The sequence below is a fragment of the Aaosphaeria arxii genome, assembly GCF_010015735.1.
Source record: "Aaosphaeria arxii CBS 175.79 unplaced genomic scaffold BU24scaffold_2, whole genome shotgun sequence".
NCBI classification, from domain to species: Eukaryota; Fungi; Ascomycota; class Dothideomycetes; order Pleosporales; genus Aaosphaeria; species Aaosphaeria arxii.
This window is the reverse complement of record NW_022983475.1, coordinates 4,090,523-4,106,885: the sequence shown is the minus strand read 5'-3', so window position 1 is coordinate 4,106,885 and position 16,363 is coordinate 4,090,523. Positions and strand designations below refer to the sequence as shown.

General features: G+C 47.0%; 8 protein-coding genes across 8 annotated transcripts; 3 read left to right on the top strand and 5 right to left on the bottom strand.

Moving 5' to 3' along the window:
* Positions 1–16: 16 nt before the first annotated feature.
* On the bottom strand, positions 17–1,985 carry BU24DRAFT_419579 (aldehyde dehydrogenase). The gene is made up of 5 exons (XM_033527252.1): positions 1,821–1,985; positions 1,474–1,769; positions 1,369–1,423; positions 500–1,306; positions 17–446 (listed from the first exon to the last, which is right to left on the bottom strand). Exons 2-5 carry the CDS (start codon positions 1,765–1,767, stop codon positions 148–150), a joined length of 1,455 nt encoding a protein of 484 aa, XP_033388316.1. The 5' UTR covers positions 1,768–1,769; positions 1,821–1,985; the 3' UTR covers positions 17–147.
* A 163-nt stretch (positions 1,986–2,148) lies between these two features.
* On the bottom strand, positions 2,149–3,909 carry BU24DRAFT_489824 (uncharacterized protein; the record flags this gene model as incomplete). The annotated part of the gene is made up of 4 exons (XM_033533665.1): positions 2,149–2,498; positions 2,550–2,845; positions 2,908–3,014; positions 3,088–3,909. The coding sequence occupies 4 exons, from the start codon at positions 3,907–3,909 to the stop codon at positions 2,149–2,151; spliced, it is 1,575 nt and encodes a 524-aa protein (XP_033388315.1).
* A 647-nt stretch (positions 3,910–4,556) lies between these two features.
* Positions 4,557–6,879, bottom strand: BU24DRAFT_365746 (vanillyl alcohol oxidase). The gene is made up of 4 exons (XM_033524281.1): positions 6,158–6,879; positions 5,967–6,107; positions 5,092–5,913; positions 4,557–5,038 (listed from the first exon to the last, which is right to left on the bottom strand). The coding sequence occupies exons 1-4, from the start codon at positions 6,636–6,638 to the stop codon at positions 4,752–4,754; spliced, it is 1,731 nt and encodes a 576-aa protein (XP_033388314.1). The 5' UTR covers positions 6,639–6,879; the 3' UTR covers positions 4,557–4,751.
* Positions 6,880–7,073: 194 nt separating this feature from the next.
* Positions 7,074–8,906, bottom strand: BU24DRAFT_365745 (cytochrome P450). The gene is made up of 3 exons (XM_033524280.1): positions 8,667–8,906; positions 7,571–8,611; positions 7,074–7,504 (listed from the first exon to the last, which is right to left on the bottom strand). Exons 2-3 carry the CDS (start codon positions 8,576–8,578, stop codon positions 7,289–7,291), a joined length of 1,224 nt encoding a protein of 407 aa, XP_033388313.1. The 5' UTR covers positions 8,579–8,611; positions 8,667–8,906; the 3' UTR covers positions 7,074–7,288.
* Positions 8,907–9,265: 359 nt separating this feature from the next.
* BU24DRAFT_130947 (uncharacterized protein) lies at positions 9,266–10,061 on the bottom strand. The gene has a single exon (XM_033521019.1). It carries the CDS (start codon positions 9,945–9,947, stop codon positions 9,525–9,527), a length of 423 nt encoding a protein of 140 aa, XP_033388312.1. The 5' UTR covers positions 9,948–10,061; the 3' UTR covers positions 9,266–9,524.
* On the top strand, positions 9,965–11,305 carry BU24DRAFT_448347 (alpha/beta-hydrolase). The gene is made up of 2 exons (XM_033530879.1): positions 9,965–10,337; positions 10,408–11,305. The coding sequence occupies exons 1-2, from the start codon at positions 10,176–10,178 to the stop codon at positions 11,260–11,262; spliced, it is 1,017 nt and encodes a 338-aa protein (XP_033388311.1). The 5' UTR covers positions 9,965–10,175; the 3' UTR covers positions 11,263–11,305.
* A 1,235-nt stretch (positions 11,306–12,540) lies between these two features.
* On the top strand, positions 12,541–13,610 carry BU24DRAFT_448346 (uncharacterized protein; the record flags this gene model as incomplete). The annotated part of the gene is made up of 2 exons (XM_033530878.1): positions 12,541–12,863; positions 12,969–13,610. Exons 1-2 carry the CDS (start codon positions 12,726–12,728, stop codon positions 13,608–13,610), a joined length of 780 nt encoding a protein of 259 aa, XP_033388310.1. The 5' UTR covers positions 12,541–12,725.
* A 1,042-nt stretch (positions 13,611–14,652) lies between these two features.
* BU24DRAFT_419575 (uncharacterized protein) lies at positions 14,653–16,291 on the top strand. Its single transcript, XM_033527251.1, has 2 exons — positions 14,653–15,210; positions 15,263–16,291. Exons 1-2 carry the CDS (start codon positions 15,112–15,114, stop codon positions 15,995–15,997), a joined length of 834 nt encoding a protein of 277 aa, XP_033388309.1. The 5' UTR covers positions 14,653–15,111; the 3' UTR covers positions 15,998–16,291.
* Positions 16,292–16,363: the final 72 nt, after the last annotated feature.

Sequence of the window (16,363 nt, the reverse complement as noted above, 5' to 3'; positions counted from 1 at the left end):
ATATAAACAGAAAACAGCTGTTCGCACCCGTACGAATACATAGCTATATCAGAGAACAATTTGGGCACGCCAAACGAACCGGATAAGGATGTAATAAGAACACGCAACTCTTTCAAGAGACTGGTTCAATCATCCTTACGTCTGTACCTAAATAGTCACAGCAGGTTTGTATCTGTGTATGGTTTGTACCTTGCAGTAAGCAAGCAGACCTTGTTCGCCCCACTCCCCACCTAAGCCGCTTTCTTTGAGCCCTGCGAAGTACGCTTGTGGAAGAGGTTTTTCTATACTGTTAATCCATACAGTACCCGTTTCAATCCGATCAGCAAAGTGTTGTGCGCGGGCTTGGTCACTTGTCCAGATTGCTCCACCGAGACCTGTGACATCATTGTTGACCCGCTCAATGACTTCTTCGTCATCAGTCCAGGACAGCACGGGTACTATAGGACCTGAAAACTACTAAGTCTGGGAAGATAGCATCCATTAATCTTGAGCTGCTTACCAAATGCTTCGCTTGTGACTACCAATGAATTATCAGGTGGTCTGTCGACAATGATAGGGGCTATGACATAGCTTTCTGGATGGGCTTCGTCTCTGTCCCCACCAAGTGCAAATCGGTGACCGTTGGCACGCGAGTTTTCGATGATAGCCATGACCTTATTGAACTGCATCTCATTTTGTACGGGGCCAAGCGTTAAATCTCGTACGAATCCCGAGGTCGGACCCACTTTCCAAGACCGGACGGTGTCGACCATGGCTCGAAGAAATTCATCATAGATGTCCTGGTGAACATAGATGCGTTTACTAGCAACGCATAGTTGTCCAGAATTGAGGAAGGAACCCAGAGCCACCTGGGGAGCCACTACCCCAGGGTCAACGTCCGGCAGTATGATACTGGCGTTATTTCCGCCAAGTTCTAAAGTAAGACGTTTTAAGGATTGTGCACTTGATGACATAATCTTTTTACCAGTGGCTGTTGAACCAGTGAAACTGATTTTTTGTATCCTTGGATGTGCGCAGAGGTATGGCCCAAGACTGTCGTCGCCGTGTATAGCTTGCAAGACTCCTCGAGGCAGGAGAGGCTGTACCAGCTCAGTAAACTTGAGTATGCTGTATGGCGTGTAGGGCGATGGCTTGACTATCACACAATTGCCTGTGATGAGAGCTGCCCCGATTTTGGCGATAGCTAGAACAAGCGGGTAATTCCACGGGCAGATGGCGGCCACAAGGCCTATGGGCCTGTATCGTAGACTGAGATGTAGCTCATCATCGTCTTGAACGATTACATCTTGAATCTGTGCTTGTTTGGCTGCCTTTTGTTAGCTTTCACTTGACACAATAATTAGCGAACAGGTTTAGTGTCTGACATACAATTAAATTCCAAGAACCGCAACGAATGATCTACTTCCATCTCACTGAATTGAATCTGAAAAGCGGATTAGAGATATATTAGTAGGTGCTTTGATACATACGGACCGGCTTGCCCCCTTCTAAAGTGAGTAACTTCGCCATATTCTCTCGCTGTGCTTGAAGTGCGGCATGCATGAGAGACAAGACGTCTTGTCTAGCTGCCCAGGTTGTTTTAGACCAGGTCGTAAATGCATGTTGGGCCGCAAAAATTGCGTCTTCAATGTCTTGCGTACTGCCAATTGGAACAGGCCAAAGTGCTCTCTTTGTTGAGGGATCAATTGTCCGTTGAGCTTTGAGCGCTGACCTCTGATCGCCGTTTACCGTGTTGGTAAATGCTTCAAAGTCGGGTGCAACATTCATTTCTAGTACGTAGGCGTTAGCATCAATCAGCAGTGGGTACCAGCGAGACACACCGTGAGTTGATTGTCTGCAAGCTTGAAGTTTGAAAGCTGAGGAAAAAGATACACAAGCAAGTTGTCTATAATAACCGCAATCAGACCTTCTCAACTAGATCCTGTGCAGGGTACATAACAGTCTTAGACCTGGCCACGAACTGGCGGCAAAACACGCAGATCAGCATGCATAACTTTGGAGAGACGAAAGACGGGAACGGGCTACGCAGCCTCGCTTTGTGAATTGCCAAACGGAACTTTACTACTCCCAGCTAGCGTTGTGGAGATTGCCCGATCATGGCGGGAAATCCACACACCAACCGCCGCTACCTTGTCGAAGGCTTTTGCGCTAGGTTACGGATATCTTTGATGCTTGAAATTCTCGGATGAGACTCTCCAATCCACCCATAGTTGTAGTATCGTACTGCGTATCCAGGAGGTCCGCGACGAGTCCCTCTTTTCTCTGCTTGCTCAATCGATCAAGCTTGAGCTGGCTGATCAACCAAAACTCTGGCGCATGACGCATGAATCCAATTCGCCTCCAAGACGAATCATAGTCCATATTTCCTTTCTCGATTTCTTCTTGTCGTGCTGAAGATGGCCAAAACGTGTTCCAGCGTTCCAGACCATTCCGCAAAGAAGAGTCATCAACGGTAACGACGAGAGAGCTCTCAACTTGAGAAACTAGGGAGTATAAGGCTTTGGATATGGTCAGTTCGGATCCTGCTTATCATGCATATAATGACGTACCAATTATAATTGTGAACATGTTCAAAGTGCTTGCTCGAGCGAGCAAATGCTCGATCTCGCGTGACGTCTCTTCAGAGCAGATAGACCGGACTACGTCTACGAGGGTTAAAATGCGACTTGGGTACAAGCTATGCCGCCAGGACCGTAGCTCTACAAAGCATTCCTCGGCGGATCCAGCCTGGAAGCACGCTTCTGGTGTGGCCAGATCAATGACCATTTCTCGTAATAGCATGCGAGTAGGATGGTAGTAGAACAGCGCGAAGCCACCATCTAGATTGAACACATATGTACAGATCCTAGAGATGTTTGTCAGGCTCTTCCGTCGCCTACGACTGCCGGGGGAAAAGAATGCACTCACCTGACTAGTGATTCCCGCTGGATAAATTCCGTCCAGTCGAATTTCGTGACATTAGATGTGTCTACGTCTCTGAGAGTGGCCTGGTTTAAGCCTATATCGCGCAGCATCTACGTCTAATCGTCAGAGTTCTGGATAATGGTGGCGTAGTGTCGAGTTGAGTTGGGCTTTTGAAGTCCTTACGCTGATTATGGCATTGTATCTCTGTCTTCGAACACGCAGTACGTGCTCTTTGCATCCCTCCCAGGTATGGATAAGTGTGACACAATAAGCAGCTTGAATAATTTCAAGCTGCGATTGACGCTGCGCTGTATGATCGGAGTTTTGCCATGCTTGGGCTAGATCTTGTGACCAGATGTCGCTGCTGAATACCAACTCTTCAGTCGCACTGAACCACAAGGTTGCTTTGGCGCGCTCTCGCTCATCCGGTGAAAGACATGCTCCAAGAACGGTCATAGAGATCACCAGCGTTATCGAAGCCTCGGACAATCTAAACGAAGGTTTGTGTATTGCCGGCCAGTTGGGATACCAGCAAGACCAGAACAGACCCAGAAACTTGTGCAACTTGGCGAGAGAGAAGAAATCGTAAGACATAGCTTCCAATGAATCGGACCACAAAGGTTGTTTGTCGTCCTTACGTCGCGTTACGATTGTAGCATCGCGTATATTGTGTACAATACGTCGAGTAAGATCAGATTCTCCGCCTTGACCGAAGTACTCAGACACGAAATCGGGACTTGGGCCATACGTCAATATATCGGCGCCTTCGAAGAGATCCATTATCTTTGCGCTGAGCTCATACTGAGGCCTCTGAAAAGATTCGCTGCCCGTCTCGCCACTTGACGTAGCTGATTGCTGCGCAGCGATACTTCTCCATTCAGGTGTGCCACACTCAAATGACCCAACTAGCCCCGTAGTAGTAGTGAAGTTCAGCAGAAATGTGAACTTCATACATTGCTGGACATCAATCTTCGAGATTGGATTCAATATAGAAGGAGCAAGCATCATGAGGGGATTGGGTACCACGGGGGAATTCCAGTTATCGTACGGATTAAAGGATGGGGAAAATACGCTAAGCTGACTAGAAGGACCATGTTCTCCATCAGTTAACAAGTTTGGGCCATTCAACGCGCTTTCTGTCGTAGGAAAATTAAAGAATTCCCACGAGAATTCAGGCAATGGATCCGTTTGAGTCTGTGGATCGCATATGGATTGGTCACTCAGCTCGTTGCAGCCAGGTGAAGGACGTGAGTATGTGCATATTCTTCCCTTTGAAAGACAGGGTTGACAGGGCTGAGTTGATGTGCAAGCCCGTTTCCATCGGTGACAAGCGTCACACGCAGTTGGTTTACGGCCTCTGGATTTGGCCTGAGATTGTGGGATGTCCTGCTTGTCATCGATTCTGGCTTTACAGGTGATCCAATGTCTTTTAAGAGTATCGCTAATACAGATCAGTCAAACATTCAGACGTAGGAAAGGGTCACATATACATCCTGCTGAATGACTTCTGACAGAAGACACAAAGGCCAACTCCACTGTGGCGTTTCATATTGCCTAGACAATGCGCTTGAAAAACATTTATAGAAGAAAAGCAATTCAATGAATATCAGTAGCGGGACCAGCTGGCGGTTCTTTCATCAGGATGGGACGATGTTCTTGAAAAGCATATAAAACCAGGGATAATTATGAGCAAGGGGACGGGCAGGAGTGGCACGACTGGGTGGCAGGCAGTGCACATTAATGAACTTTAGAACATTGCGGGGACCCCGCACACCAGACCTATCCTGACTTAGCGTTTACATCCTGCTGCAGATGATTCATGTAAATATCGCTCTCTAATTACTAATCTACAACTTCCACTCCTGCTTATTATACTGTTTTGGCCAAACTCCTGACTTCCCAGGAGCAATGATTCCATTTGGATCAATCGCATTCTTGAGGACTTCGTTGAATTTCAGCAGAATGTTATCATTCCATGAATAAGTCGACATAATCTGATCCATGACAGCAAGGTGCGTACGATATTCACCCCAGCCATGTGCCGCACAATCATCAATAAGCGTCCTAATAAGCCAATGCGCTTTTCGTTTCTCTTTTGCAGATGTTTTGTCAAAGACAATACACACAATGTGGTCTATATTCGAACGTTAGTCCTCACGTATGAAATTGAAAATGGAGTGTTCTTACGCATTTCCCTCAGGCCTACGGTGAATGTACCAAGAAAGTCTAGACCAGCCTCCTGGCATCGCTTCTTCGTAATGCTATACTGCATCATGGCATCATCTCCTGCGCACTTCGCAATTGGTGAGAAGAAGAGATGAGCCCCGTTTGGAACCCAGTCGATCCACTTAAGTTCATCGTATGTCGGAATACCCTGCAGTGTCTTGTCTCGGACACGCAGAACCGAGTCGTCTGGTGTATCTTCAGGGAAAAAGAACTGCGCTCCCGGAATTTGACTAAATGCTTGCTTGATCTCACTCCAAAGAGCTGCTCGGATCGGGTCAGGTCCATACAAAGCTCCATAGAAGTTCCATCTACCCAGATTCAGGTCCTTCGCGATGCCATCCATGTCCTCGTCGGAGAGTGGTTCCGACTTTGCCGAATACTTAGTCTTGTTTCCCAGAACCGCAGCATCCAACAGGATATGCCTGAGCGTTGGTACGTTCTGGAGTACCATGGACAGGCGAAGTGGCCTGATAATGTCAACAGCTTGTTGCAAGTCTTCGTCTCGAGGGATCGTAATGAGGTACGACTGATATCCACCGGGGTTGGGGAAAAGGCTCATGCCGATCTTTGTCACTATACCCAGGTTTGATTGACTAAAGAGCCCGTCGATATATGGACCGAAGCCATACGGAAAGAGCTGAGCAGTCTTATTGAATGGCTGATCTTCCGGTTTCAGTCCCATAGTTTCCGGTACCCTGGGCGCAGGAAGTGCACCCATGCCTGTCCGAAGCAGTTCCCCAGAAGGCAGTACAACTTCCATACCACTGTGCATCATCCAGTGATCTATTAGGGCATGTTTAGCTTAACCTTTACGCGCCGATCACGGTCAAGCTTACCTCCATAAGGAGTATATCCGACACCACGTTCTAAAGTATTCCCAAGGATTGAGCCACCCCCTAGGTCAGGAACGTCAATCCAGAGCTTGTCCCGAAGATTGTTTTCGACGAGATAATTGTGCATGTCTGTGAAGGTCACACCTACACGAGAAACTTAGCGGACGTTACTTCGGGCAATTGAATTCACCTACCAGGCTCCACAACACAGTATGCGCCCTCAACATTCACCTCCAGTATCTTATTCAGATGTTTTCCCATGTTTATCACAACACTACCAGTAACACGGGGAGCGCCGCCTCCATACCCAGAATTTCTGCCAATGGATATTGGCCACAGAGGTATTGGTAGTGCGTTTGCATATCGGAGGATGTTCTGAACATCGGAGACGTTGCGTGGTGCGACGATTGAAGATGCTAAGAAAAAGTCTTGCTCAAGGACATGGTGTGGATCATGAGTATATGTTGGATGTTGGTACGACCCGTCATCGAGATTATCTTTTGAAGTGACAATTTGAACATTTTCGGCGCCGATCAAGTCGGAGACTTGTCGAATGAATTTGTCGAAGATATCGGGGGTGACATTGGGAGGAAGAACCGCTGGTCGGTGCTGAATGACACAATCATCTTTGCTGCTCGTACCTGATTGCAGAGGAACTATTTTCGTTGGAGACATGATGAACAAATTGAATGACAGATTGAAGTACTCGGATACATCTAGCAGGAAAGGACTTTAGTACACTCATATAGATATATATAGAAAGGAGCTTCATTCATGATGTGGCCAAGCAATCCAATAGCGTGGCTGACCCGCGGATCATTCGAGTTTGCGGGAATTTGCCGGTGTTGCAAGTGAGCGAAATTGGGCGGGTTATTCCGCACACCAGCTGTGTTGGTCACCCCCCTTTTGAGCCATCTACTGATCTTCCGACAAAGGAGTGGCAAGAATCAACGTGACTGAATATTTCGATCTCCTCGGTTATAGGCATTTGTTGATGATCAGGTGACTGTAGGGTTTCACCTCACACCTGTCGCATTTAACGACTTTAGAGTGTTTCTCCTCACAGGTGATTTGGAACAGAGAATCTTATATCTTCACATAATTGAATCGCAGGGATGGTAGATGCTGATACGTTGCTGTCAGCTTCTACGATCAGCAGCTCTATCAGCCACAACTTCGTTTGTGCGATATTGAAAGCAGGATTTTTGTGCATCAAGCTTGCGGTTTGCAATAGCAATAACCAATTCATATTTCAAGTAGCACGCTAAAAGATGGAACATAAATTAGGGACAGGAAACATGATTCTTTTGACACTCGACCTGTTTTCATTTCTCAACCCCTCCACCTGAGACACAAGTGTCACGGAGCCGCAAACGAACTTTGAAATCACGCTGAAAAGAGAACCATTGTGACCTAGTCTTCCAAGGCTCACTCATATCGAGCAATTCTGCGTCGAAGGTACGGAAGAATTGCGCTACATATTTATACATCTCGATGGTGGCAAGGTTCTTACCCACGCAGCTTCGGCTTCCCGTACCAAACTAATCAAACAAAAGTTAGAATCGACTCAACATGAGGGTCAATGAGATACAGCCATGGAAACGTACCGTTGTCAGCATTGAGTTACAGTATTTGATACGTTCATCGTCTTCCTTGCTCTGCGAGATCCATCTCTCGGGCCGGAAGCTTCCTGCATCGGCACCAAATGCTTTTTTGGATCGATTCGTACTCCTGCAGCTAATGCCGCACACAGTGCCCTCAGGAAGAAAGTATGGACCTATTTGTACGCCGCCTGCGGGGACATATCTGGGTAGCTGATACTGTATCGAAGGATGTAGCCTGGTACTCTCTTTGATGATTGCGGACAGCCAAGGCAAATTTTGAGCGTCAGTAAATTTGATATGTTCTCGTGAAGAATCGAGACCGAGTTGTTGATAGGCGTGGTCAATCTCGTCCCGTAGCCGTGGGATGTACTCGGGGTGCTTCAACAGAGCCCCTACGCATGCAAGTATGCCTATAGCGGTGGTGTCCGCCCCAGCACCAAGAATGTTCACTCCCTCAATCATGACATCCGCCTTCTTGACAGGGTTTTTATCCATGTCCTTTGCTTCTATAAAATGTTGAAGCATATCCCATCTGGGCATGCCGTCTTTGTTGTTCATTCTCTGCTCCACACGAATGTCAAGCCATTCCACGAAGTCGTCGAATGCATTCAGCCTTTTGATTCCAAGGACTCGCACCAACCTCTTAATGATAGGATTGTTGAACCAGAACATCTGTAGAGGTATATTGCCCATATTTGCCATTAGCCAAAAACCGTCGTGTATGGACCGGATAATTCCGTTGACGTCAAGTCCTTGTTGAATGAAACCAATCGTACCGCCCATCGCGAGCTGTCCGACGATATCGAATGTCAAATAGTTCGCCCACTTGTCCAAAGCTATGACCTCCCCGGAACGGGCGAAGCATTCGAACCTTGACCAGTTGGCATCAAGGACTTCCTGTAACAGTGGCTCCATAGTAAGTAATGATGTTGTTGTGTATGCACCCTGGACTCTGGATCTGAGGTGACGGTGAGTCGCCAAATCGGTCGCTGCGAAGAAACTAATGGTCATGCCTGGAACTTTCCAGGTGTCGTACCACTTTGTCTAGTGTTACGGTCAGCTTTGCGCCCAAGAATTCGCCAGTTGGATCAAATCAAACCTTCTTGATAGATTTCCCATAGCCATACAGCGTTCTCAGTCCTTCTTCATCTACAAAGCTGATCTCATTTGGTGCGATGCGAACCACCGGACCAAACTGCTCGTGAACCTGGAGGATGTCGTCGTGCCATGTTCCGCGGAAGTACCTAACGTTTCGCCAGACTTGACTAGTTCGTGCCAGAAACGGCCCAGGGATGTTGCGAAGAGGGTGAAAGAACAAACGATAGACTATGGCAACGACCCAGTAACTAGCTAGCACAGCGATTGTCGCCTTGGCGGCAGAAATTGCATCGAGTCGATGGACGGAAATGTTGGATAGAAGGTCTGTTACAAGCGTCATTTTCGCGTAGATTAGTGATTCATAAGACTTACCAACAAGTCATATATATATACAGCGTCATGTATGTATACAGCACGCTACTCTCGTCAATAGGCCTAGTCTTGGTGATCGATGTGGAGAATTGCCGACATCAGAAATGTACCGCTTTCTCTGGAGATCTCAACTCAAATACGCCAACGTTACTAAAGAACGTCTTGAACTGTGGGGTAATTGCGCAGCCATTTGCATAGGGCACAGTGTGATCGCGGTCATTCCACACAGGGTGGTACACATCCTTCCATCTCCGCACAAACCATTGAATTCAGACTTCTACAATCGACTTCTTGTCACGATCTCGTACCAAGTGAAACGATCAACCAAACTTCAACACTTAGCGACTCAGTAGCGAATGCTACAGCGGTTACTTCAACTCTCTACTCTCAAGAAAAATCAAGAAAAGTTCTAACTTCCTGTTATGACTTTAGAAGACGTCACTGTGCTATACCAACTGAGCTGCTGCGGAAGGGCAGTATCTGGGAACTATTTTGCAAACCTGACCAATAGGTAACCCATTAAAGTTATGAGTACGAGCAAGCTAATCATACTCAAGGACGGTCGTTCCCGATGTACCCATTGTGGCTCCGGCGATTTCTCGATGCGGGGTTTAGAGTGGGAGTTTGCCGCAATCTCCATTTGGTCTAATTTCGGCGGTGGTACCGTTAATTTGCCGAAGTAGGTTCCCCAATGTACAGAGGTGATAATGGTAACTAGGCACGGTATGGAATTAGTTTTCGTCCATGAGTAGCCTCCCGTAGGGTGCAAGGGCGTTTCTAGAGTGTGCTGCTGATGTGCATACCTTTCCAGTCTCCATCTTCCTCCCTGCGAGTGACAACGGAGATGAAATCTCGTCGCGTACAATGTACATAGGTTAGGCACGTCGGGTCGTACACCTACAAGTATCATGTACACTTTAACCTTAATCAGCTACCTTACAGCAAGTAAGAGGCTGTAAATGCATGTATCATACCTTTGTGTCGGCTAAAAACGCTAGCAGGTGTACGACCCAACGTGCCTACCTTCTGGACCCCTCGTACAAGGTAATGGGTATAAACTTCATAGGTGGGGTATAAAAGCAATTGAAGTTGCGCGATCGTTTCTCAGAGCGTTTCTCGCACATCACCCACCGAAACAATGGGCACTCCCCTTCATCACGCGACTGTGTCGACCTACGTTTACAAAACCACGAATGGTCTTACTCTGTCTCTGGACGTGTGGCGACCCACACCACCTGCAAATTCCACCTCCAACGATGATGCCAATGTCGCCTTGGTACATTTCCATGGAGGTTTTCTGGTAAGTGGCGCCTGCTCTTTCAAACAAGCCCAAACAATCGATACGGATCGCTAAATGTGTGTGATGGCAGATGGTCGGAGAAAAGACTACCTTTCCCCCCTACTGGTTAATCAATGCGTGCCTGCGCCGCGGCTGGACTTATATCACACCCGCATACCGTCTCTTGCCCGAGACCCCTGGTTTAGACATCATCGACGATGCACTCGACGCTGCGCAGTGGGTTGCGAAGAATGTATCTGAGCGTTTGGTGATCGCAGGATCTAGCGCCGGAGGCTTCTTAGCATTGTCAGTCGCAACCAGGTTGATCGAACCCAAACCTGTTGCAACTCTATGCGTATACGGCATACTCGACCTGACTGCAGCGCGATACACTAATCCGGGTAAACCGGTTTTAGGAAGTCAACTCATGCCTAACGTAAGCACAATTCTCCATGAGATGGAAGCTGCGCGTGATGGCGATGAGCTGGACGGATACGCCTTCCCCGATGATCTCTTGGCCGATAAGCGTATGTCTTGGATAAATGCTGCACATCAAGAAGCGATATACCCAGACCTTTTATCTAGAAGTCAAGGTCTCGCTGCGATGATACGCACTAGCGGACCCACAAGCATACCCGAAGCTTATCGCGCTCTGTTTCCAAGCACTTTCGGAGCGAGCAAGGATATGCCTCCGGTAGCATTCCTACATGGAGGGCAGGATGACCTTGTCGACGCCAGTCAAAGTATCCAAGTGTCAGAACACCTGCAACGGCTTGGCGTTGATACTATTTGTGCAGTGGTCCCAGGCAAAGGACATGGCTTTGACGTAGAAATAGCTGCGGAGGTTGATGTCGAAGAAGCGCAGGGTGTTCACAACCCCGCGTATACCGAACTGAAAAGTGTTCTCGGATTTATTGACAATGCTGTTAGAGGTAGTAGTAAATAGATGTATGTCAAGCGAGCTCGTTGACCAAGTCGACAGCTCTATCAAACTCTTAGGCCTTAAACCTTATGCCAGCAAAGAAAGTCTTGTGACTTCTCTCATGTGCGCGGGTGCCCTTCAGGAGTTGGGTACTGGCTGTCTTTACAATCACAACTTGACTGTCATCACCACCTGAAAGTCGTCCACGGAGACAGGTTGCCTCATACCTCAACATGATGTATAATACTCCCAACACTTGCGCATTTTACACTGTAACGCAGTTGAGTATTGCCTCCAGCCTGAATACACGTACAACATGTATGAGAACAATTCGATGATTTTTGTTTGTGGTAGAAGCATTGTTTGGTAGAAAGTAGTTCAAACAGTCACTTCAGATGGTAATCATAAGGGAGTGACGTTGCTCGCTAGCTATCAATACCGTACATAGAGTACAGTGTATGCCCATGAACCCCACACCCCCGCAAGTATCCCACTCGCTTAGACGAGATTCTCGTCTACGTTAACCGTCAGACAAGACAAGAGTGCAAGATTCTAGTAGAGCAGATCATAGGCATGTATAATCTACACTGTGTACTGAAAAATGCATACAAAGTAAACAGTTACTACAAGTAATATCATCCCGAATCACAACGGCGGCCTCTAGTGCTAACATATGCATTTCCAATATCCATTACCTCAGGGCAGTAATTGTGTCGCTCGCGCTTGAAGTTAAGGTCACGCGGTTGGCTAGACGCGCAGAGTTGCCTCAACTCATATTGGAGACTTTCAGTCAACTCAGAGGCATAACGCCGAGGTATTGGGGTCGTTGCCCCAAATGCTTCTCGAATGATTCCCGGCCAGTCGGCTCTGCTGTCTCCTAGCTTAAACGGGCGATGAATCTCGCGCACTGGTCGAAATCACGAGCTGCGGATGGTCAATCCTATAGCTAAACTCATTAGGTAGGTTCTAGTGATGCCCTGGGTACAAGGTACGGTCTCACTGGACTGTCCGAGGCGGGCTTTGGCCCATATCGGCTGTCACTTAAGCACTGATTTCCGGTTCTTAACTGATCAACTAGATCACTCTATTGTCTAATGACAATTATTCCTCTCGTTCAAGGTTTTCAAACAAAACTCCTACACGTAAACACTACAAAAACTTGTGACCGCCACGCCACCGGAAACGATTTTGCTTAAGCTGGTAAATTCTTTGAGATATCCAGCACAAGCATCTGTATTCGTAGCCAGGTCACGCTCCATCAGGCGATTCCGGCTGTGTTTCCGGCTCGCTTTCAACTCATAGCACATTGAGACTTTCCACTTTCATTCGGCTCGCCATCTGAGTGTATCCGTCGGGCCAAACCTTTACGTACTCGGCGAAGCGAATGAACTCAAGAATTCAAGGCACCACGCTATCACCAATACAATTTGTCCCACCTTCAGCACAAGCGGTATTTTCTTGGAGACCTACGAATACGCTGTACCATTATGACAAGACATATGAATGACTCCCGAGCAGCACGTCCAAAAGGATCACGCATAGATGCCGACAAGGTCAGAGATGGACTTGCCAGGAGGTCAAAAAGCAGATCAAGGGGAGAAACTCCAGGTGAGACTCGTGTCGATGTGAGTATATCGTCATAGACTACAAGTCAATCACTTCGCAGTTGTCGTACAGCATGCCCCTCACATCCGATGCCCTCAATACCAAAGACTTACATCTGCCTCTAGCGACGTCGTGTGCAACTTCGAATTGCTCAACGAACTTTTCGACAGCGTCAGGAACAGATGATCACTTCCTTGGAGAGTAAAAATGCACATTTGAAATGTGTCATCGATCAACTTGATCAAACACTTTCGAGATTTAACGAAACTGTTTCGAGATTAGAAGACATCCAAGCAGACTCGGAATTTAAAAGGGAATTGAAGGAAGTACAGAAAACCTTCGTCTCTCTTACCAAAAGCGCCATCGAAGAGGAGGAGAACGCCGAGGAGCCATCTGGTAAAGGACTAGAAGTTGGAGGCGATTTTACCGAGGAGTTCCTCGGCGGTACATCTACACACCAAACTGCAACATCAATTACAACCAACGATCCATTTATAGACTCGCGGCACCCATCAGCGCTCGGTACAATTGCTTCGCAATCGACTTCCGGTCTTTTACCGAATCAGAGTAGCACCACCATGGAAACGTCCTGCCCTGTTTTGCCATCGTCAATATCAGATTCCTCCTCAGTTCCTTTTGAGGAGCCCCCATCAACAGTTAACCATGTATCGGGTCAAACTGAATTACAAGATGACGAGGTCTCGGAGCTGCTACCATTTGGTCTCATCATATTTATGCCATCGAACCCTGGCCCTTACAGTGCCTGAAAGATTTGTACCTGCGAGGCACTGTCTGCGCACACCACTGTATTAGCTAGCCTTTGTTTCTATTGAAGAATGCTTGCGGAGCAATTTGGCTTAGTGACCTTCCGATCCAAAGTCCAGCAAATACTAAAAATCGAAATGAATGACTATGTGAAGCGCCTTAAGTTCACTTCGCACACGTCATCCTCGCCCCTGCCTATGATCTCTGACGAGGGAATATGAGTTCTAACGAAATAAGATCCCTCCCTCGCTTTACGACAGGTAGATTCTATATGCTCTATCAAGATCAAGACTTCCAACATAGATTTCACAGAGACCGAATTCTAGCAGAACAAGTTCTCTACGAGCACTTTGCGTTTATCAAGTTAGTGTTGACCAGCGAATGTTCCGACCATTTGTGGTGAGCTATGCTACTGATACGTTTTGGGGCTCAAGCACGGACGAAATATATGGACTAATCAATTGCGCGTCATTGTTTTTTGAGCCTCACAACATGCCTCTGCAATTTTCCTGGTCAAGGAACCGAAGACCTCGATTCGGATTTCTTGCTATACATGATAGGTCCAATTGTTCAAAGTGCCCACAATACCGGGCTATAATGGATTTTGTCTGTGCGTGGAGATCAATTCTGTGTTAAAGTCGGATTTGCAGGAAATGTACGCCGAGGTACCGAAGGTGATGCTCCTTAGCTCCGAGGATTGGTCGCAAGCTCTACCTGATCCGTATTTAAGCTCTTCTGAATTCCAGTCATGCATGAGTAGCGGCGGCTCATAATACACTAATAAACCTTCAATGCTCTTGAATGGCCGATCTGTTCTCAATCGCTCGCTGTCGGTTAACGAACAGATTACAACAAAGATTAAGGATATTTGAGTAGCGACATCGAAGACGATGTGGACGCGCCAGTGCAGACCGAGTTGAAAATCATTGACGTATTAATTACAGTATTCGTCCAATTGGTCACTTGGGGCTCTTTAAGCTCCGATCCCATGCTGCAGGTACCGAGCATCACATGTCAAATATGCTATACACTGCTAAAGAATTACTGGAGCCGTTATCTATATCGAGTCCCAGCAGGCAAATGGTCTGGAGTGTCTCCATCCAGATGTGCTCTGTATCGGCAATAGAGAGATGGTTATAATGTTTCACTTTTCGCCTTTCTTTACGACAACCATCTAGATGCAATGCAATTGTCGCCATGCTTATGGAAGACGTATGCGGAATCTTACCTCGATAAGGGTATCATGCTATCATAACATCACGCAGGCGCTCACCCGTGCGCCAGACTGCCAAGTGTAAGACGTACTTAAACCAGTGTTCGTATTACAGTCTAAAGACAGATGCCTCGGGACTTTTACTTCGAGCACTCAAATTTAGCTCAAGTTTAATAATCATTTCGAGGTTCACGACCAACAGATTATGATATATACATTTATATGCCCCAGGCCTAGGGTTTCTACAATCTCACGACGCCGAACTCGATACACATCGCTCAACATTCGAGATGGATTGGACTACGCTCCTACCTGGGAGCAAACTCGTTAAAATCTTGCTTGTTGTATTCGCTATCTTCAACGTCAAAAATCTACCCTTTATATGGCATGTATGTGAATGCATACAGTGTGGACAAAATTCTTCGTACTAAATCTTGTTAGTACCGTATATTTCGCACTATATATGCGCGCATCAACGTCAAGCCTCGCCGTCATGCAGATCCGAATTGCCTATTCCTACCTGCCATAACCACATCACATGCGCCCTTGCTGGAGATAGACTTTAACATGCACAAATCCAACTCCACCTACCTTACTGACGCTGACAATGCTCGCATCAACTGTGCGCTGTTCCTTATGGGTGACGAGCTCGCTCTCACCCCTTGGTCTACGAAACCACGACTTGTACTGGGCGGAACACAATGCGCATTCAGGAAGGAGATCAAAGCGTACAAGTCCTATGAGATGTGGACTCGCTTAATCGCTTGGGATGATAAATGGCTCTATGCTATAACCCATTTTGTCGAAAAGGGAAAATTCAAACCTGTTTCTTACCTACACATCGAGAATGAGGAGGAATTGGAGCCTTTGCTGGCGCTATCTGCTGAACAGAAGGCTGAACATGCGGAAACTAATCGGAAGGCTGTGTTTGCTTCCGTTGCTACGCGTGCTGTCTTTAAGCAGGGCTGGCAAACCGTAAAGCCGGAGGAGATGTTTCGTCGCGCAGGTCTTTTGCCTGATGATGAGGAGGGCAGGGAGAGGATTGAGGGTATTCGGAAGCGAAATTTGGCTATATTTGAAGCGGAAGGCAACAGTTGGGACAGTTTGCATGCTACATTCTTCGATGAAACAAGTTTGGCGCTGGCACGCTATACCGATTTGTTTACGCGTGGTTAAGATTTTTGGATGAGAGGAGAGCTTCGAGCAACCTCAGGGAGCCTCCATCATACCGGGAAACGCCTATCTTTAGCCATAGATAAAAGCAGATTTCAAGACTGCTTTACACGGCGAGATCGTTTGGATGCCTCGAAAAGGTTAAGCACAAGGTCGTTGAAGCGAAACTAAATGATGTTACAGATCTTTGATAATGAATAAAGTAATAACCCTCTTCTTGTTCTTCATATGTAGTTCTTAAATTTAGTCCCTACATTGGAACCAAACCGGATGTTCATAGGCCCCGAAATATCCAGAATGATAGTCTAGGCTGAAGTACAGATAGTTACAAGTGCTTCGGACTTCACAGCATCCCTCATTTTCCCTATG

Excerpts from the sequence above, each read along its gene's own strand:
- BU24DRAFT_365745 (XM_033524280.1), bottom strand. The coding sequence starts at position 8,578 with ATGACCATTAGTTTCTTCGCAGCGACCGATTTGGCGACTCACCGTCAC. Across the intron at positions 7,505-7,570 it reads GTAACTCAATGCTGACAACG|TTTGGTACGGGAAGCCGAAG; the intron begins GTACGTTTCCAT and ends TTGTTTGATTAG.
- BU24DRAFT_130947 (XM_033521019.1), bottom strand. The coding sequence starts at position 9,947 with ATGATACTTGTAGGTGTACGACCCGACGTGCCTAACCTATGTACATTG.
- BU24DRAFT_419579 (XM_033527252.1), bottom strand. The coding sequence starts at position 1,767 with ATGAATGTTGCACCCGACTTTGAAGCATTTACCAACACGGTAAACGGC. Across the intron at positions 1,424-1,473 it reads CTTTAGAAGGGGGCAAGCCG|ATTCAATTCAGTGAGATGGA; the intron begins GTCCGTATGTAT and ends TCCGCTTTTCAG. Across the intron at positions 447-499 it reads AGTCACAAGCGAAGCATTTG|GTCCTATAGTACCCGTGCTG; the intron begins GTAAGCAGCTCA and ends AGTAGTTTTCAG.
- BU24DRAFT_448347 (XM_033530879.1), top strand. The coding sequence starts at position 10,176 with ATGGGCACTCCCCTTCATCACGCGACTGTGTCGACCTACGTTTACAAA. Across the intron at positions 10,338-10,407 it reads ATTTCCATGGAGGTTTTCTG|ATGGTCGGAGAAAAGACTAC; the intron begins GTAAGTGGCGCC and ends GTGTGATGGCAG.
- BU24DRAFT_365746 (XM_033524281.1), bottom strand. The coding sequence starts at position 6,638 with ATGTCTCCAACGAAAATAGTTCCTCTGCAATCAGGTACGAGCAGCAAA. Across the intron at positions 6,108-6,157 it reads ATACTGTGTTGTGGAGCCTG|GTGTGACCTTCACAGACATG; the intron begins GTAGGTGAATTC and ends TTTCTCGTGTAG. Across the intron at positions 5,039-5,091 it reads CGTAGGCCTGAGGGAAATGC|ACCACATTGTGTGTATTGTC; the intron begins GTAAGAACACTC and ends GTTCGAATATAG.
- BU24DRAFT_419575 (XM_033527251.1), top strand. The coding sequence starts at position 15,112 with ATGGATTGGACTACGCTCCTACCTGGGAGCAAACTCGTTAAAATCTTG. Across the intron at positions 15,211-15,262 it reads ATCTACCCTTTATATGGCAT|TACCGTATATTTCGCACTAT; the intron begins GTATGTGAATGC and ends AAATCTTGTTAG.